Source organism: Malus domestica, chromosome 04, assembly GCF_042453785.1.
Source record: "Malus domestica chromosome 04, GDT2T_hap1".
Lineage (NCBI taxonomy): Eukaryota > Viridiplantae > Streptophyta > Magnoliopsida > Rosales > Rosaceae > Malus > Malus domestica.
The window spans coordinates 21,709,604-21,726,486 of NC_091664.1; the positions used below are offsets into that span (position 1 = coordinate 21,709,604).

Sequence of the window (16,883 nt, forward strand, 5' to 3'; positions counted from 1 at the left end):
CTAAAAGAACGTGAGAAGCAATTAATTAAAGACATAGAAATAAAGTAGATGAGGATAAACATATCATTGCCAATTAGCAGAACCAAATGTTCCTCTAAGTTGAATAAATCAAAGTTAAAAATATAAACCTTCGATGAGGTTTTACATTGGATGATGTTCCTCTAAGTTGAATTATTTCGAATTAATTAAAAGTTTGACCAGGCCAAAAGAAGGCCACTACACTGTTGATCCTCTTGTTCATAATTTAATATTTGGTCTCAATCTGGTTGTTTGTTCAGCAGATGCTATATGTATACACAGTTAGCTTTCGTATAAGCTATCATTTTATTCGTTCTGCTTCACTCTTGAGTAACATAGCTTGCTTTCTTAATTTCTTTTCAAGCAAAATACATGGCAGGTTTCAAAAGCCAAGATGGTCTCTAGAGAGTACGACTGCTCTTGTCACTGGTGGAACTAAAGGCATCGGGTAATGCAATACCTATTTATATCTCTCTTTTTGTTATTTTCTTTTACGCAAGCGATACTGGAAATGGGGGACTCAAACACATAATGTCCAGCATAGAGATAAACGCTCTTTTGTATCTTGTTGTGTATTGGTTGTTGACATTGTTCTTGTGTATTCTGTGCATTAGATATGCCATAATACAAGAGCTAGCAGGACTGGGAGCAACAGTGCATACCAGTGCCCGTAACGAAGCACAGATTGTTGAGAGGCTTCAAGAATGGGAAGATAAGAGGTTTAAAGTGACTGGCTCAGTTTGTGACCTCACCTTTAAAGCTCAAAGGGAAAACTTCATCAAAACTGTCTCCTCTATTTTCAATGGCAAGCTTAATATACTTGTAAGTTTGTTTATGGCCTCATAATTCATTTTAATGTAATCCCGTTGACCTACAGTTATTGATCAGATCAACAATATGCGTTAAAATTTCAAGGCACAAATCTCAGTCGACTGTTAAAAACAACCCGTAAAATAAAAGCTAAAGCGGACAAAAGCCGCTTAATGACAAAATACTCACATCAGTAGCTTCAGCTTAACTAACTATGAAGTTGTCTATATATATGTTGTTGCAGGTAAATAATGCTGCAACAACCACACTAAGAGGAGCTACAGATTACACTTTGAAAGATTTCTCAAGTTTGATGAGCACCAATGTTGAATCTCCTACCATGTTTGCCAACTTGCACATCCTCTGTTGAAGACCTCAGGGGATGCAAGCGTTGTATTTGTCTCCTCCATTGGTGGTATGATAGCTCTACCTAAAACATCTGCCTATGCAGCAACCAAAGTAATTAACTGAGTCATTAGTTTACTGTGAAAATGTATATAGTTGCATAGAAAACTTTCACATAATGGTGATATTTATGTTTTACAGGAGCAGTGATCCAAATCTCTAAGAATTTAGCATGTGAATGGGCAAAAGAAACACTGTAGCACTACGGGATGTCAGACACTAGTGTTAAAGTTGAATCTGTAAGTAAAACTTTGTTTTAATTAATTACTATGTTTTATGGGTATTTAATCTAACATTTTGAACTGATTTTGCATTATTAGGATGGTAATTCGGATGATTACAGACATTTCATAGGTTGAACTGCTCTTCGTCGCACTGCAAATCCTAATGAAATTTCATGCTTAGTGACTTTCCTTTGCCTTCCTGCTGCTTCTTACATCAATGGACAAGTTGTTAGCGTTGATGGAGGATTTACAGTTAGCGGTTTCTAGTATACTCAATATTAGAGTTTTCATATCAATAATTCTTGTTTTTTGTTAGCCCCGTAGAAACTCAAGGTTCTGTAAGAATAAAGCTGACAGTAGAGAGAGAAGTTATTAAAGACTTTACTTTTATTACATTGAATGAATGTGTACATTTGTATTTATACATAAATACGTACACCAATGCTATGTCAGCATAACAATATAACTAACACTAACAAACCCTATCTTAACAGCTAAGCTAAGATTTAATCTGGTGCTATGTACTCATGATTAGTTGGTGGTCCTTCTTTATCCTTAATACACCCCCTCAAGCTAAACTTAGGTGATCTAACTAAAAGCTTATGACTTAATATTGCAAATAGATCAGTAGGCAAAGACTTTGAAAAAATATCTACAATCTAAAAAAGAGAAGCAACATAATGCACACTAACATGGCCACACAGAACCTTCTCTATGATGTAGTGATAATCTATCTCAACATGTTTAGTCCTTGCATGAAAAACAGGATTAAAGGCTAAGGCAATTGCACTTTTGTTATCACAAAAAATGGCAGGAGATTTCAACAGAGGAAAGGATATGCCTTGCAGAATCTTACACATCCAATTAATTTATGCAGCCGTATTGGTAAGAGACCTATATTCTGCCTTTGTAGAGGACCTTGCTACTGGTACTTTGCTTCTTTGCATTCCAGGAAATTAGATTAGGTCCAAGAAACACACAATATCCATTAATGGATCTTCTATCAACATGACATCCTGCCCAATCTGCATCAGACCAAACAGTGAGATGTTGAGAACCTTTAGTAAACCATAAGCCTGAATCAAGAGCGCCCTTTAAGTATCTTAGGACCCATTTGACTACCTACAAGTGAATGAATCTTAGAGAGTGCATGTATTGGCAGACTTGATTGACATCAAATGCCAAATCAATTCTAGTCCAGGTAAGATATTAAAGAGCCTCAATTGCTGATTTGTAGAAGGTACAATCAGTAAGTATGGTGCTTGTGTGGTCCAATTTGGCTAAACCAACTGGTGTAGCACATGGTTTAACACCAACCATATCAATCTTCTTGAGAAGATCAAAAGCATATTTGGATTGATTGAGAAATAAACCTTTGGCATATCTATGAACTTCTATTCTTAGAAAATAATGAATGTCACCCAAATCCTTGACAGGAAATATAGTTTGTAGCTTAGAAACGATGGACTAACAAAATGAACAGAAACGGCTAGTGATGATGATATTTTCAACATAGACTAGGATGAAAGTTATTGAAGAATCTCTTTTGATAAAATCAGTGCTCTAAAAATCGGCCTAGGCACTACGCGATGGTCAGCCGCCCGGACTAAGTCAAGATCAAGAGGCAAATCAGGGAAGAAATTAGGCGGGCACCTATGGGGTCTAGGCAGGTGCTGGGAGGCCTAGGCGGTCTAGGCGTGGTTAAAAGTTGAAAAAAGTTGATTTTATGTTCGAATTTCATTTTTTTTTTAATCTACAGAAGAAGGAGTAGCCTCATTATTTATCTCTCATCCCCACGTGACAGAAGCAACTTCCTATCTTCTTTTGTACTTTGTTATCCAATGTGACCACCACCAAGCATCTATTTGTCTTCTTTTGTAATTGCCATCCAATGAGACTATTGCATCTTAAACACCTAATTAATAAGGGTTTGTAGGAATTAGGAGGTGTGGTCCTTAACATGCCTTACATGTTTCTACCACTCAATTAATGCTTTGTACCTAAGTGTTTGACACCATTATTTCTTTTAAAATTCAATGTAAAACTTCTAAAAATATTTATAAAATGCTACAAACTTTTAATCACTTGAATTTTCATCTCATATCATCAAATTCACTAAGATACTAAAGTGAAAATTTTAATTTTGTGTGTGTTGTATGTTAAATAATAAATTTAATTAAAACAGTAAACACAAATATTAGTATAGTTTTTTTTTTAGTATTTTATTTATTTATTTTTTTTATTAAAGTATAAAGAAGCACTTCTTTATATGATTATACTATATTTACTTAATTCCACTCAGTCCACCTAAGCCCCCACCTAGGCCTTTGTCCGCCGTCCGACTAGCGCTTAACGTCTTTTACAACCTTGTGATAAAAAGACTAGTATCAGAGAAAAACTTAGATAAACCCAAAGAGAGAATAACACTCCCAAAAACTTCATACTAGGCCCTAGGTGCCTGTTTAAGTCCATAAAGTAATATTTTAAGCTTGTAAATGTGATGTGGCTTGGATGAATCAACAAAGCTAGGCGGCTGAATCATATAAACATCATCTTTCAATGTACCACACATAAATCCATTACTAACATCTTGTTGATGAACAAACCAGTCATATGTAACAACAATGGAAAAAAGGATTCTAATTGTAGTGGGCTTGGCAACAAGACTGAAAGTATCAGAGAAGTCAAGACCTTTTTGTTAATGAAACCTCTTAGTTACTAATCAAGCTTTATACCTTTCTATAAAACTATTAGGCTTATGCTTGATTTTGAATACCCACGTGCATCCTACCAAGTTGTAACTAGAATTGAAATGAACCAAATCCCATGTGCCATCCATTGGAGTTCTTTGAAGCTAGTAGGTATATAGTAGGTGTAGATGGAATACTAGTGAGAGGATCAACAGTGGCAGGAAGTTGATGCTTTTTGGCTGTAAACACCTTTGGCTTATAAATGCCTGCTTTAGCTCTTGTAATCATGGGATGAGAGTTTACAGGGCTACCGCAGGTTGTAAATATTGAGGAGGAGAGCTTGGCATAAATACTGTAATAGGTGAGAGAGATGGTGGAGTTTGTGGTGATTGAATTGTGGACGAGGAAATAGAGGATGATTCTAAAGTTGAAGGCTGTGATGAAGGTAGTGGAATAGTAAGATCAAGGGGTGTAGTGTTGCTTGTGGTTGAAGTAAAAGATATGGAGCTATGAGGTGAAATAGAATCATGCTTGAAAGGGAAGAAATGCTTATCAAAAGTCACATGCCTAGAGATATATATTTTGTTGGTAACAGGACCAAGATATTTGTAGCAACTATGATTAAGACTATATCCCAAAAACATACAGAGTTTACTTTTGACATCCAACTTATTAATAGAATAGGGCTGTAACAAAAGGTAACAGCACAACCAAAGGTCTTCAAAGTATGATACTTGGGGGTGGCTTTGAAGAGTAATTCTAGTAGATGAAGACTAAGGCGCAATCAATTTATAAGGTACACTACAGTCTTAAAAGCCCCTACCCAAAATTTAGAAGGCAAACCACTCTAAGAAAGCAATGTCCTACCCATTTCAACAGCATGTCTATGCTTCATCTCTGCACATCCATTTTGCTAAGTGGTATGAGAACAACTCAATTGATGAGTAATGCCTTGATCATTAAGAAAACTCTGAAATGACTTACTATAAAAAGGGTGACTTTAGATGCGGTCCCTATTTATCAATGTTCTTTTATTGAAACCTTGTTAATTTTTAATTTTTTATTGGAGTCCCTGAAATTAATACAATAATGCAATTTTATGTAAGTTATTATAATTTTAAATTAAATTTGATATTTGTAGTTACTTATATTGTGACAGCCCGTTCCTGATTTTAAGAGTTTTAAAGTTTTAATAAAGGATTTTACAAAAATGCCCTTTGAGGCACGCGCATTATTTGAGGTTAATCATTGTGTCGTGCCATCTAAGATTTGTTTTCTTGACATATTCTCGTAGTACTCGTCGCTACGGATGCGTGGGCGCAGACGGTGCGTGATTTGGAGTTATATCGAAGAATTTATTAACGTTTGAAATTTGGGCATTTTAGGAATTATAATTTAGTAAAATCTAGAATTTCTTTTATGAAAATGGACGGCCCAGATTTAATGAAGAATTAAATGGATGGTTGGGATGAGAGAAAGAAGGTTTGTGTGTGTGTGCGCGTAAGAAGAAGAAGAAGAAGAAGAGATTGGGCAAATCTGCCCAACCAGAGGAAGAGAGAGCCGGAGCTCCGGGAGAGAAAGGAGAGAGTGCTGGCGAATGGGGAGAAGAGAGAGAGGAGACCGGCCAATCAGAACAGAGAAAGGAGGAAAGGAGAGTGGGCGAGAAGCGGAGGAGAGAAGGAAGAAAAATGGGTCTTCACCCGCGACCCGTTTCGACCCGCGACACCCACACCCAAATTCCGACGATTTTCACTGGAATTCTCAAAAATTGGATCAATGTACCACTTCCAATCAACACCTAGGCCTTCCCTCTTCATGTTTCACCCCAAAAATCATGAAATTTCACGGTGATTTCGCGAAGAACACCCACACGGGTGCTGCGACTTTCTTGTTCAAAATTCGCCCAATTCCGAAGCAATTTCTTTCAATTTCCACCACCCATACACTTCTCTTGAGGCCTAGAACAAAGCCCAAGCATTGGTTGGGACGGCGGAGTTGATTTAAAGACGAATTGGAACTCACCCAATTCTAGGGTTCCGCACGGATTTTGGTGAAATTGGAGCTCTTCTAGGCCACATTGGCCTTGGCCTCAGGTATAAAGTTTACTCTACTCATTGAGATCTTCAATTATGTATGTTTTGAGAATTTTTGGAAATAGTTGGATTTTCCGACGAGCCGGGGCGGCCAACCGCCACCGGCGGTGGCCCGTGCGGCGGGGCGTGGGCAATGGCCCGCCAATGTCATTCTTAGCATGTGTTTAAGGTTCTAGGTTCAGTTTTGATAATTGATGGACGTAAATTGAGTAATTGAACCTAAGTTCGTTTCGATTCATGGTTAGGCTAAAATGTGAATTGACGATCCGACCATTGGATCGTCACCAAACTTTGATACGTTGTAATACGTAATATTTGAGGATTATAGGAACTTACGGATCGGGAATCCGATTTACGGATCTTTCGGAATTGGAGTTGTAAGTTCATAAAATATAATGTTAACCGTCACTTGGTTTTGGAAATTGACGGAGATCCGACCGTTGGATGGTAATGAAATTTTAGAATGTTGTCCTAGAGGTATATTGTGGACCTCTGGAAGTTATGGATTTGAAATTTGAATTGTAGATCTTCCGGATCGAACTACGTAGTGACGTGTTTTATATAAGTTATATATTCTATCGATATGATTTCTGAGGTTGGATTTGATTATTGTTCTAGGCGCCGATCGTCATGACGCCTTGATGTGTTGTGATAGGGAGTTGTTGGGCGAACTCCAGGTGAGTGGGCAGTATTTCTGTTTATACCTATATACTATTGATATTTTTCCCATAAATTGAGTTTAAATGAAAGTACGTTTTAAAATGCCATGCATGCATATTATGAGAAATATGAATTGATATTTGATGCATATATATATATATATATATATATATATATATATGAATTGGTGCTGTGGACGCACATGTGAGTATCAGGTGAGTTTATGTTATTCATGTGAATTATTGATGATGTGAATTATGTTGAGAGCTCATAACCTGCACCCCTGGTGTTAGTGCTTATAGTATTCACCGCACTGCACGTTCACCTTGGATCCAAGTAGGTGCATGTCATACAGACCATGAGAGAGTTTCGACATGCTAGTCGTACAGATCACTAAAGATGGTTCCGACTAGTAAGTGACCTTAGATTATGTGCACAGATGATTGATGAGAGAAGCACTAGAGCGTATTATTTCACCATTCTTGTCGTATAGACTACTTCAGGTAGTTCCGGCTTATGTGCAGAGTAACGCCGTACAGATCACCGCGGTGACTCCGGTTGGATTGGATATTGAGCTATAGAATTAACCGTACATGACCAACTACAGGGTCTTCGGTTGATTCATTATGTCACCTGTTATATTGATGCATCCATATTCTGTTTTTGACATTATAACATGGCATACTTTCTGGTTTTGATAAAGATTGATGATTTGAGATATTTGAAGGTATATGCTATTATGTTATTTTCTGGGAAAGTATACAGGTTTTACGGCGAGGGGTTAGAAATGTTTTAAATGAAATGTTTTCGAAAAACTTTGTTTTATTGACCCACTCAATTTTGTTTTGCGCCCCTCCAGGTTCTTGATAACAGAGCTTTGGTGGCCACGAGGAATCCAACGGTGTTCTGACAGAATTCATAAAAGTATGACTCACCCTTGGGTGTTTCATCTTAGTAATTGTATTTTTTAAAGCTTTCGAACTGTGTAAATTGTTACGTCACTCTCACGTGACGGCCAGCATGCCCTCCTTCAGGACGGGGTGTGTCATATATTAATGAGATTTTAAATAAAATCCATGATTTGATGGGTTGAAAATATAAAAAAAATAAATTATACTTATATAAAAAAGTATAATTTATCTTAATGACATGATTTGTCATTAAGATATATTATATTTAAATAAAACCCATTATTTGTCATTACTTATATTAATGACATTTTACATAAAAAAAAAATAATTGGTAATTTTTATGCTATACAATTTACATACAAAAAGTTGATACATTTTATACAAAAAACGTGGTACGTTTTAGATGAAAAAATTGGTACATATTATATACAAAACAATGGGTACATTTTAGAGTAAAAATATAAATACATCTTACTGTGAACAAGGAAAATTCCTGAAACGAAAGAGACAAGAACAACGTGCACAAACAAATATTTGTATTTGATGATGATTTTGGGTTACAATCTCTCTCTAATTTGATCCTCTGATTCGATCTCCGTAAGGTGTGTATTTGTGGATGTGTGATTGATCCAAAGGGCCGTTGGGCTTGATCTAAGGATGAACGTTCTTCAAGGGCCGTGGACTTGATCTTGAAGGTGGATTTGAGCGGATCTTCAAAGGGGCTTTTGGGCTTGATCTTTGAAGAACAGTGATGAACGGATCTTCAAGGGCTTTTGGGCTTGATCTTGAAGAACAGTGATGAACGGATCTTCAAGGGCTTTTGGGCTTGATCTTGAAGAACGGTTGGATGTGTGGATTTGTCGACGTTGTTGATCCAAAGGGCCGTTGGGGCTTGATCTTGGATGAACGGATGATGAACGATGGTGCTTTCTTCAAGGGCCGTCGGGGCTTGATCTTGAATTGGTGGATGATTGTTGATCCAAAGGGCCGTTGGGGCTTGATCTTGGAAGAACGATGAACGAAGAACGAAGAACGCTTTCTTCAAGGGCCGTCGGGGCTTGATCTTGAAGGTGGATGATTGTTGATCCAAGGGCCGTCGAGGCTTGGTCTTGGAAGAACGATGAACGAAGAACGAAGAACACTTTCTTGATTCTTCGGGAACCTGGATGCTTGAGAGCTTCGGAGTTTCAGAGCTTCAGAGCTTCAAGGTGTAATATGAATTGGTTTTCCTAAATGAATAAAATGGGCTTGTATTTGTAGAATTTTCCAAGGCCTAATTTTGAATATAATATTCCAGATGAAATAAGTCGTTTCTGCCAGATGTTGACACGTGTCATATTTGATGACTTTTCCAACTCATTTCAATTTTTGTTGAGTCACACGTCACGTGTAAAATTTATGTAATACATGAGCGTTGACACTTTAATTTATCGGTCAACATTTATTTACCGAAATTTCGATGTCTACAAATGCCCCCACTTCAAAGCACGTCGTATACATGTGCTTGTCACGTGTAGGAGATGCGTTTTGAAGTCCCTTACTGTAGATGTCGATCCAAGGGCCGTCGAGGCTTGATCTTGAAGGTTGAAATTGGACCACAAGGAGCTTCATGTGGTAGATGATCTTTGGCTTTGGTAGTGGGTGAATCGGCACGTATTTTGTTGCACTTGTTGACCTTCCACAGCTTTGATCTTGAACTAGGTTGAAGGATTTCCTAGATTCCTTCAATTGTTGATTTTCCACAGCTTATTCTTGAACTAGGTTTTGATTCAAGGGTGGAGACATGTTAATCTTGAAGCGGACTTGTGATTTCCTCAAGGGTCGTCGAGGCTTGGTGTTGAATTTGGTTGGAAACTTCTTCAAGGGCCGTTGAGGCTTGATTCTTGAAGGTTGACTCGAACACATGGCAAGCAGGCACGAGGTAAAGGTGGCAACCTGTTTCTTTGTTCAATCTTTCTAATTCACACCTGAGCAGTTTGGTCAACGGTATGATCTTCAAGATTGATGGGCTTTTCTTCCAGTCGGTGACTTGATCTTTAAGGATTTGATTTCAAGGGTGGTGAATCGGCACGTGCAGCCCACAACGCCTAGTAAGTCGACCCAAGAATTTGAGGGTCAAAACAAGTTCACCGTCCTCAGGCAGATGCGACATCTTCTCGAGTTCTTCATCTCAGACTCTTTCTGCTGAGTTGACTGTGCATGCTGCATTCTTCTCTGCTTGTTTCTTCAGGCAGATGTGGTAGCTTCTCGAGTTCCTCAGTTCGGACTCCTTCTGCTAATTTGACTGTGCCGACCGCATTCTTCTCTGCTTGTTCCTTCTGCACCTTGTCTCCACATGCTGCAAGGTATCATTTTCACTTGCCTTATCTGTTCTCCAGGCAGATGTGGCAGCTTCTTTGAAAGTACAGCAGCAGTGGAAGGCGAGTACTCGAGAGCAGTGCTAGGTAGGCAATCAGGGAAGGGTTCCAAGCAGTCGGTTCCTTACCCGAGTTTGAGTGGAAGTTCCGGCATATTGTTTTCTTTATCCTTGTCTTTGTAGGTAGGAGCAAGGACAAAGGAAACGACAGGGAGAACGCATGATATGAGATACTCTTGCTTTCTACCCTGGTGATATGAGATACTTTTGCTTTGAAGTTATTAGCTTACAGAGGTACCCCAAGGAATAAGGAACACTAAGTGACTCGAGAGGCTTCGTTGGGAAGGCATTCTCGGAGATGAAGAAAGGTTCTGTATGTCTGCCTTGCTATGGAAGGTGAAGGTGGACAGTTATAGGAGGTCCCTTAATACCTGTAGAGGTACTATTCTTTCACTTGTGTCGGCAACTAACGCGTGATTGAACAGTAAACTTTCACGTGCTTTCTCCTTCACCGAAAATCTTCGACAAATTGCCCGTGATTTGCGCAAAGTTGAGTGTGCATATGACAGGTGATGACGCGGCTGAAAAAGACTGGCGCCTCTTCGATATCTGGGATCGGCGCTTCGACAAATTACCCGTGATTTCCGCAAAGCTGAGTTTGCGTGTGACGGGTGCCGACGCGTCTGGAAAAGCAAGATGCTTCTCCGATTTCTGAGCTTGCCTCTTCGATTTTTGAATGGCCTCTTCGAATTCTGAGCTCGCCTCTTTGATCTCTGAAATCCCGTCGAGTGTTGATTTTTATAGAGGCAGGCAGTTCATTTCAAAGCACACTTGAATTTTTGCTTGTACCTTCTTGTACTTCTAAGATTTCGATTTGTCCGACCTCTTCTTTCTTTAACACCTTTGAAAATGTCTGGCCCCTCCGATCGTCGTTTTGACTTGAATCTTGGTGAAGAGGCAGTCCCTTCTTCTCCAGACAACATATGGCGCTCATCCTTCATATCCCCCACTGGTCCTCTTACCGTTGGGGATTCAGTGGTGAAGAATGATATGACCGCTGCGGTGGTGGCCCGGAACCTTGTCACTCCCAGAGATAACAGACTACTTTCCAAACGGTCTGATGAGTTGGCTGTTAAGGATTCTCTGGCTCTCAGTGTGCAGTGTGCAGGTTCTGTGTCTAATATGGCCCAACGCCTATTTGCTCGAACCCGTCAAGTTGAATCATTGGCGGCTGAAGTGATGAGTCTCAAACAAGAGATTAGAGGGCTCAAGCAGGAGAACAAACAGTTGCATAAGCTCGCACATAGCTATGCGACAAACATGAAGAGGAAGATTGACCAGATGCAGGAATCTGATGGTCAGATTTTACTTGATCATCAGATGTTTGTGGGTTTGTTCCAGCAGCATTTGCCTTCGTCTTCTGAGGCTCTGCCGACTGCTGAGGCTTCAAACAGTCAACCTCCGGCACCTACTCTTCCTGGAGCTCCGCCGAGTTGTGAGGCGCCACCTAATCGTCCTTGAAGATCCCCTCTTGTAATTTTGAGTTGATTTGATTTTTTTTTTTTTTTTTTTTTTTTAAGGTATGTACACATTTATGTAAAATTTCTAGAAAAATAAAATGGACTTCTATTTCTCTTAATGCATTTGTTGTTGTTGTTTTTTTTTTTTTTTTTTTCATGCGGTGCCAACCGCACCATCCCACCCATTATTTCTTATATATACATATATTTTTTATTATTATTATTATTTTTTTTTTTTTTTTTTATTATTATTTTTTTTTATATATATATGGTGCAATCCGCACCATAGGACTAATTAATTTTTTTCACATGGTGTCGTCCACCATCATCCTTTTATTTTATTTTATATATATATATATATATATATTTTTTTTTAATCATGGTGCAGTGTTCCACCATATATTTTTTTTATTATTATTTTTTTTGTATAAATTTGGATGACGGGATGGGGAGAACAGCACGGGTCTTGCCCGGAGGTGAGGAAGAGCTTCTCGGCCGGCTAGTCGTTTGACAGCGGTCTTTGAAGTTGTTGGCAGCTGCGAGGCAAGAGACGGAGGAAGAGGTCTTTGGGTGTGGAGGAGTTGGTGGAGATTCAGACGGTGTGATGTGTAGGGCTTCCCCACCGGTGATGTGTTCCCCAAATTAAAGATTCGGTACGGCGCCGCTCCCTGCTTCTTCCAGAACAACCTGAGTGCATGCTCTCCTTGAGCCTTCCTAGCATGCCCAGCAATCAAAGCATTCCAGGACACCTTATTCTTGGTGTCCAAGGCGTCAAAGCCCAACTGGGATTCATCCATATGACCACACCTAGCATACATGTCCACAAGAGCAGTGCCCACATAGACATTGGAATCAAGACCGTATTTAAAGCAATAAGTGTGAAGCTGCCTGCCATGGTTGTCATCAGAGACAGCGCCAGAAGCTTTCAACAAGCTAGACAAGGTGAACTGGTTGGGTTCCAGCCCATGGCGGAGCATCTCAGGAAACAAAACAAGGGCATCCTGAGGTCGATCGTGTTGAGAATAGCCAGAAATCAAGGCAGTCCAAGTGACCAAATCCTTGTGAGGCATTTGATTGAACAGGTTGCGAGCATCGTTCAAACTGCCACATTTGACATATATGTGAAGGATGGTGTTGCGGATGGGTTTCAAAGGCAAGATAGAAGTTTGCAACAGTTTGTGCTTTGAACACCCTGTGCAGCATCAACAACCAAAAGGGCACCTTGGCCAGCAGCTAGAGATCTTGATACTTCATAGCTAAAATCCACATGACCAGGCGTGTCAATCAGATAAAAACCTGTTCTTTTTGGTCACCGTCGTTGTCTTTCGTACTGTTAAGACTCTGCTTGTAGTTGTAGAACATGGTAGCTGTCTGCGCCTTAACAGTAATTCCCCTTTCTTTCTCCACCTGCCATTTGTCGAGGAGCAGTCTGGGGACGCCATCGTCGGAGAGAGGCTGTTTAAGGCACGAAGGGAAGGTAATTTTGCCACTGTACGAAGAAGCCGTGAGATCTCCTTGGTGATATCCCTCCACCGCTTGCAGACACAGGCACAAGTGACGACGTTTTTGCGGTGAGGCCACTTGTCCTCGCTGGCCTCCGCTCTCCGTATGATCTCACCGAGCAGCTCCGGGAGCATATCCGACCACGAAGACGACGACGACGACGAAGATGAGTCAGCACAGTCCGAGTTGCGGATGACTCGGCGGTCGCCCCCACGGGCCTGATCCTCGTCGCTGAGCTTCAATTCCCTGAACGATTTGGAGAATTTTCGGGAGCGAAAGGGCTTTCCGCAGAGACATGGGTTCAGATTGGGGCTTTAGGGTTCCGATCTCGAACTTGCTGGTAAAGAGAAGCAGTTTTTTTTTTTCTTACAGAGAGAGAGAGATTGAGAGAGAGAGCCTGGGTCGCAGGGAGACAATTTGAAGCTCTGAGGCATCGAGTCGTTGAAGAGGACACTCTCGGCATCTTCTGAGGCGTAGATTGCCTTGAATCCCCTATTGGTGCTGGCCACCAGGCACCCCTCCGTTGTCGCCATTGGCACCATGTACTCTTCTCCGTCGAGCAACAGCGGTCCAGCGACTCCCACCGGGATCTGCACATACCCCACCGAATTCTCACAGCACTGTCCCAGCATCGACTGATAATCGAAGCCCTCCAGCGGCAGACCCTCCAGCGAACGACCCGTCGTTTTCTGCATCGCCTCGCGCCGGATCGCCGCGGCTCGTTTGCAGTCCCCGAGCTTTGATTCGAGCTCGTAAGACGCTGTCATTCCGGACAACACGGACTCGACGATCTCCTCGTCTTCTTTAGAGATTAGCTGCTCGTCCTTCTTCTGCTGAGGCGGACGCGGCGGCGGCGATTCGGGAAGGGGAGTTGCGGATGAACTCGGAAATGAAGACGAGGGAGTGGTTGGGCCGATGAACTCGTCGTTGAGGACGGAGGAGTTAATCTCGATCTCGACGAGGGTGATGGCGACGGTGGGGGCCTCGGCAATCATGACGCGGCGAAGCGCGTTGGCGATGCTGGCGTCAGTGTCGCGGAGCTCAAACTTCACGTAGTCGTCACGCATTTCGAAGATTTTGACGCGCGGGAGCCTTTGGTACGATTTGCCTTCCATTCTCACTCGTCAGACTGTCCGAGGGAGAGAGAGAAGAGAGCTGGGCTTGGATTTGGGCCAGTGGTATCCGGCTGCCCATGGCATTTGGTGAGCTTGTGTGAGAGCTGGACCTAGGCCCGCTATATAAAAATATATATTATATATAATTTTTGTTTTTTTTTTTTTTTTTTTTTTTTTTTTTTTTTTTTTTTGTAAATACATAATAACATATGTATTCATTTTTTCCTTTTTTGTAATAAAATTGACTCTATTTAATAAAACACTTTTTTTTTTTTTTTTGATGTGACTGAACTCGAAAAATTGAACATTCGAGCTGCCTACGTACCCCTCCAAAGAAGAGATCAAGTCGTAACGTAGTTCAAAACATACATATTTTTTGGTATTTTCTTTTTGTGCCGTTTGCAGTTTTAACTCATGCAGGCAAGGAGTGTTGGTGTCGTTTGCAGTTTCATCTCGTGCAGACAAGGAGCATTTGGTACCGTGTTGCAGTTTCAGCTCGTGCAGGCAAGGAGCGTTGGTGTTGTTCGCAGTTTCAACTCGTGCAGACAAGGAGCATGTGTGCCATGCAGTTTCAGCTCGTGCAGACAAGGAGCGTTGGTGTTGCCTTTTATGCTCGTGCAGACCAGGAGCTTAGTGCTATGCAGTTTAGGCTCGTGCAGGCGAGGAGCCTCGTGTCCTACAGTTTAGGCTCGTGCGGACAAGGAGCTTTGTGCCATGCAGTTTAGACTCGTGCGGGCAAGGAGAATGGTGAATTTTGTCAAGCAATCCGGGAGAGTTGTTCCTCGCAATCTTCATAGCAAGGAGCCTTGACCGCGTGTTTGAAGAAGTCTTCAGGAAAGAAATCACGCATTGTGATGGGGATGGACGATCCATGTGTCGAAATTTCATCATCTTCAACACGTTCATGTTGCTTTGAAGGTTGACAAGAGCTGCTTTGCCCCCTTTCCGATTGGCGGACATGTGGAGAAGACGTATGCTTCTTGTGCCATTTCTTAGGAGTGACTTGAGTCCATCCTTCAATTTTGCTTGTCTTGGAGGATGCCCCCAGCGGTTGAGGTGAAAACTTTGAGTCGGAAGAGCCAGAAGTGAAGGTGGTATAGTTTGACTTCGCCACTTCGTCAAGATCTAGCTCGATGATTCCTTTCTGAGCCAGCTTCATGATGAGATCTTTCAGCACGAAACATTTTTCTGTCGGATGACTGATGAAGCGGTGGAATTTACAGTACCTTGGACTGTCGGTGCGATTCATCTCTTCTGGCCGTTTGCACTCAGGCAAACCAATCACCTTCTTTTCCAGCAAGTCTTCTAACATGGCAACCACATCAGAGTCGGGGAATGGATAAGTCTTCTCCTCAAGCTCCTTCAAAGTGCGTCTACGCATCTCTTGATCACGAAAAGCTTCGGTTTGAATCGCCTTGCCTCGTGTGGATATTTTGACAGGAGATGTGTTGACAGTCATCGCTTCCTTGGTGGGTTTCCATGCAGCCTTTTCCACCTTTGTCCCAAGAACTTTGTCGTTCTTGTAGTCGGCGATCGGTTCTTTCTTCCCATGATGGGCGATGCTCAACTCCATGTCATGGGCGCGAGTAGCCAATTCCTCGAAGGTCCGCGGTTTAATGCCTTGAAGGATGTATTGCAAACCCCATTGCATGCCTTGGATGCACATCTCGATTGAAGAGGTTTCCGAGAGCCTGTCTTTACAGTCGAGGCTTAGAGTGCGCCATCTGTTGATGTAGTCAATGACTGGCTCGTCCTTCCACTGCTTTGTGCTCGTTAGCTCTAGCATGCTCACAGTGCGGCGGGTGCTATAGAAGCGGTTGAGGAATTCCCGCTCTAATTGCTCCCAACTGTTGATGGACTCGGGCTCTAGGTCCGTGTACCACTCAAAGGCATTTCCTTTCAGCGAGCGCACAAACTGCTTGGCGAGGTAGTCTCCCTCCGTCCCCGTGTTGTTGCAAGTTTCGACGAAATGTGCAACGTGCTGCTTTGGGTTTCCTTTTCCATCAAACTGCATGAACTTTGGTGGTTGATAACCCCTTGGCATCCTTAGGGCCTCAATCTTCTTGGAATAGGGCTTCGAGTAGAACAATGAGGTATGTGAGCTCCCTTCGTACTGTGCCTTGATGGTGTTGGTGATCATCTCCTGCAGCTGCTGGATAGAAAGAGATCCCATGAGTGCCGCTACTTGGTCTGGCTCCGGCTTCCCATCGATTTTCTTCACCGGGGGTTCTTCGTCTCCACCAGTTCCTCTCTTTAGTGGATCATCCTCTGGGTCGGGTTTATCGCCGTCCTGCACCTCCAGTCGGTTGACTAGTGCTGCAATCTGCAAGTCTTTTTCTTCCACAGTTCGGGTTAGCCTTGCGATTGCTTCATTCATTTGAGCTAGCTGCTCATCGATTGAAGTTGCTCCAATGGTCATGACTTGCATGGCTAAACTGTCGCTTGAATCGGCATCGGAGAGCATGGATTCGGAGTATTTCCTTGGGCTTTCCCCCCTTGGTGCCCTTAGTGAGGCTAAGGTGATCAAAGGCTCGTGCCTTGGGTGCTTTTGTTCCCTTGGCAGAGTTGATGCAGATGT

At 41.8% G+C, this 16,883-nt stretch overlaps 1 protein-coding gene and 1 pseudogene across 1 annotated transcript; one reads left to right on the top strand and one right to left on the bottom strand.

Annotated features, from left to right (window-relative positions):
- Positions 1-204: 204 nt before the first annotated feature.
- LOC103433506 (tropinone reductase homolog At2g29290-like) lies at positions 205-1,887 on the top strand (annotated as a pseudogene).
- An 11,363-nt stretch (positions 1,888-13,250) lies between these two features.
- Positions 13,251-14,372, bottom strand: LOC139195306 (3-hydroxy-3-methylglutaryl-coenzyme A reductase-like). The gene has a single exon (XM_070820623.1). It carries the CDS (start codon positions 14,303-14,305, stop codon positions 13,505-13,507), a length of 801 nt encoding a protein of 266 aa, XP_070676724.1. The 5' UTR covers positions 14,306-14,372; the 3' UTR covers positions 13,251-13,504.
- Between the last annotated feature and the right edge of the window lie 2,511 nt (positions 14,373-16,883).